Here is a 3,851-nt window from a genome sequence, read left to right on the forward strand (position 1 = left end):
TAATAAGATGTAAGTTAGAAAAGCAAGAAGCTAGAAATCACTTAAGCACCCTGGAATTGGGGGACTGGTGAAGTAAACTGACATTCACACAATGAATCATGCAGTTAAAATTCCATTTTCAAAGAATAACACAGGAAAATTAAGTTGTTAAATATTTAAAAGCATTAATTAAAGCAACATAATCTTAGTTTTGTTTAAAAACCACAGGGTGCAAGATGAGAAGGAAATAAAAGTCTTCCTAGTAACTCTCGGGGGTAGGATTAAGCTGATTTTTATTTTCTTCCTACACTGCTATATTCCTCAAGCTCTCTAAAATACAGATTTATGCTGTGCTCAACTATAAAATACAGTCTGCGTTGGAGAGCGTGAGGAGAGCGTGCTGAGGGGACTCCTGGCCAGCCCCTGTCCTCAGCCTCGCTTTGCTAGCATCTCCAAACTGATCTGAGCCCTGCACGCCCAGAAGAGCCCTGAGGAGGGGAGGAGCCGGGGAGTGTGAGAACGCCGCCCCCAAGAGCAGCTGGAGGGACTCCGTGCTGCCGGAGCTCTCCAGACTCCAGGCAAAGCGGAGCATTCCCACCCCTTCAGCCTCCGGCTCCCTGGGGGCTTCTCCTGGTTTAGGTCCCCCCCTTGGCCCCCTCTCCCAAGCCCGCTGAGCTGGGACCCGGGGTCTCTTAGCGCTCACAGCCCTTACCTTTGGCACCTCGATCTCCCAGATGATCAGGTCGACCTTCTTGGGATTGGAGCCTGCCTGGGCATTCTGGAAATCGTCAGGCTTCCTGACGCCACAGCAGCTGTCCACCGAGTCCATGCTGTTCCCGTCTGAACCTGCAGGGGAGGAAGCAGCACGCACAGACACGGGCCCAGAGCAGTTAATAACGTACAACTTCCAAACTGGCACTCCCAGGAGGCCCCCGCCCCACGCCCCCTCCTCAGGCTTGGCAGGTGACTGTCAACTCGCAGTCTAGAAGGCTCAGAACAGCCCCAATGAAAGGCGGACTGGGGGTGTAGATACACCTAATTTTAGCCTGTCACTTACAGCCCCACTTGCTGAACTGGCAGCCGTGCCCAGCACAGCTGCTGGAGCAGAGACAAGTGGTGAACTGGGAAGAAACTGATGTTGGCTCAGCAAGGGGAGTCCATGGGGTGGGGGAGGGGACAGGCCAGCCGGTCCCCAAGGTCTCGGCGGCCTGCGCCTGATGTAGGTCTCGGTGGAGCCCAATTGGTCACAGCTGGTCTACACACAACCAAGCAGCTCCTCCGATGAAGGGTCCCTGGGCCCCAAGGCCCCAGGCCGGGGCACTCACACAGGGGCCTTCAGCCGATCAGAACTACAGAGTCCCCACTTGCCCTTATCCTGGTCAGGGCCGGGAAGAGTGGGCGACGGGAGGAGGCCCCCTCCCTCTGCTGAGGCCTGACTCGCGCACCGCTGAAGGCTCTCAGGGCTCCCGATGGGTCTTCGGTCCCAAGAGGACACCCACATTCGGGGTCTGCCAGGGGGCCCACAACCCAGACAAGGGGTCAGACGGCTTCAGAAAGTGGCTCTGGCTGAAATATGGAAGACTCGACTGCCAGAAATAGATCACTCCTGAGAGGCTACTAACTAGGTTATTTTCCACATGGTTTCTCTAAGCCCTGGACATAATCCCCTACCAAGCGATCCCGGCCCTGCCTAGACAGAGGCAGGCACTCCTCCCAGCTACGACGAGGCGCCTCCCTCGACACTAGGGGCTTCACGCTGGGAAAACCACCCTTCTGGAGAGAGGTCTGCTTAGCCTACCTGGCCGATGCGGGCTCGGCTCGTACCCGGCCCCCAGCTGCTGCCCGACCAAGCAGGATGGGCCTCCACCCTGATGACACTTAGAGGGGGCTCAGACCACACCGCAACTCCCGGCAGCCCCCACCTGCTGTGCCCAGGGCCCACCACCCCTCCTCTGAGGCCTAGACTCATCCCAGCAGCCGCCACTGCCAAACTGGGGTCCACTTCCGTCCATTTTCAGATGTTTTAGAATGACTTTAAGAAAGTAACTTGGCACCCCTGAAGCCGGGTGCCCCTTCTGGCCCCTGACTTCTCCACACGGGTGGCCGGCAGCACTGTTTCCCATCACAGGCACACAAAACAGCAGTGTCTTCGTCACTAACAGCGCCTTACAGGCGACAACACGCGGTGCCACAAGACGCTGCTGAGAGCAGTAAAGCTCCCCAGAGGAGCCCCGGCCTTCCTGGGGCTCAGATGATGGGAGCACCTCCAGGACAAGCAGGCTGCAGACCCGCAGAGGAACCTGCGGCCTCTTCCGTGAGATAAGTGCAAATACCCCAGGGAAGCTGCAAAACCAGGGTCAGGAGCTGCTGACCTGTAAGTGAGCGGTCTGAACTGTCTACGCTGGGGTCAGCACTCGAAAAACCCATTGGACACTTCATTACCAAAGTGCCCCTTTCCCGGGGGTGGAACTGCAGCTGCACAGAAAGGAAATGGCTGAGGTTCTCTGCGAAGGAATAGGTGACAGCAACAGGCAGGAGGCGCGAGCCTCCCGCAAGGATTCGAGGCTGTGGCCATTCTCTGGGCACTTACCCCGAAAGAGCTTCTGGAGAAGGAAAGCAGGTGAAGACATGGGAACAAGCACGTTATTAAAAGGAAATAAATCATTGAAAAAGCTCACCCGTTCTTGGTACTCAAGCGGATTAAAGCTAAAGGGGCCTCTCCGTCTTTACAAAAGCTATTAGGAAGTTAGTGTGTACACTTAAGTTACTGGGTGAACCCAACTTGAGCTGGTTCCTTCAGAAGGGCTGGGGAGGGTCCCCGGCTGCAGAACCAAGTTACAGCTCCCATGGCTTTGGGGTTCAGGGCAGCGTTCACTTCTCAGTTGCCCCCCCAGCTCTCTCCTGTACCCCGATTTCTGCAAGCCGCTGGGACACAGTGTAGAAGAGCATCGTGACTACAGAAGCAGCAGAGGCAGGCCAGCCACCTTTCCCAACTGAATGAGGGGAGACACCCCGCTCCTCTCGGGGACACCCCAGGCCCGCCTACCTCCCGAATGGTCTGCTTCCGTGTCCACGGTCCATCCGTCCTCAGTCCCCAAGTCTGACAGCTCCCCCTTCAGCACCCCATTGCTGACGGGCACAGTACTTTCGGGCAGCGGTGGGGTGGCGGCCTCGCCCCTGGGGCTGGGGGAGGTCTCCAGACAACAGTCTTCAAGCCCCGAGGTGCTGGCGGAATCTGAGCACTGCCCAGAGGCCGCGCCACAGGGGACAGCCTGGCCGCCGTCAGACACGCAGGGGACATGGGTGGTCTCTTCCCCGGTGCCGCCTGCCTCGTCCAGCAACTCGCGGAGGGGGGCAGCCGGCAGAGGGCAGGGGGCCAGGGAGATGTGGTGTGCAGAGTTCTTTGGCTTCCTGTCCTTGCTGGGGCTGGACAGAGGGCTGCTCAGGCAGCTCACGTAGGTCTTTGGCCCTGGCAGGTCCCCTGCTGGAGGCTCTGTGGAGGGGAGGGCCGTGTCCCTCAGACCCGGGGCCGCCTCTACCGCAGCCAGGGTAGGCTCCGAGGCCTCCAGGCCCAGGGGGGTTTTCTGGCTGGCGGGGGCACAGCTCTCCTCCTTCAGCCCTTGGGGCTGGGTGGCTGAGGCCTGATACACCCGGCCTGCAATCCTGCCCATGGTGGTGGCCAGCACCTCCTCGGTGGCCTCCAGGATCACTTTGGAGATGATCTGGAAGGCAGCCTGCTCGATCTTCTCGCTTCTGTCCCAAGTCTCCTCCCCACCCTGCTCCTGGGGAAAGGCTCCATCCCAGGCTCGGCCCGCAAGGCCCCGCGGCGCCAGCGTCTCCTCGGGCGCCGCCTCCACCACGGCCTCGTCCCG

At 59.0% G+C, this 3,851-nt stretch overlaps 1 protein-coding gene across 1 annotated transcript in view; it reads right to left on the reverse strand.

The window, feature by feature from the left end:
- Positions 1–3,851, reverse strand: part of AKAP1 (A kinase (PRKA) anchor protein 1) — a 12,942-nt gene that overhangs the window by 8,262 nt on the left and 829 nt on the right. The window contains exons 2-3 of the mRNA XM_010852948.1: positions 3,026–3,842; positions 692–825 (exon numbers count right to left, since the gene is read on the reverse strand). Coding sequence (XP_010851250.1) covers positions 692–825; positions 3,026–3,842 — 951 coding nt within the window. The remainder of the gene's footprint in view (positions 1–691; positions 826–3,025; positions 3,843–3,851) is intronic.

Source organism: Bison bison, unplaced genomic scaffold, assembly GCF_000754665.1.
Source record: "Bison bison bison isolate TAMUID 2011002044 unplaced genomic scaffold, Bison_UMD1.0 scf7180017864317, whole genome shotgun sequence".
In the NCBI taxonomy this organism is placed as follows: Eukaryota; Metazoa; Chordata; class Mammalia; order Artiodactyla; family Bovidae; genus Bison; species Bison bison.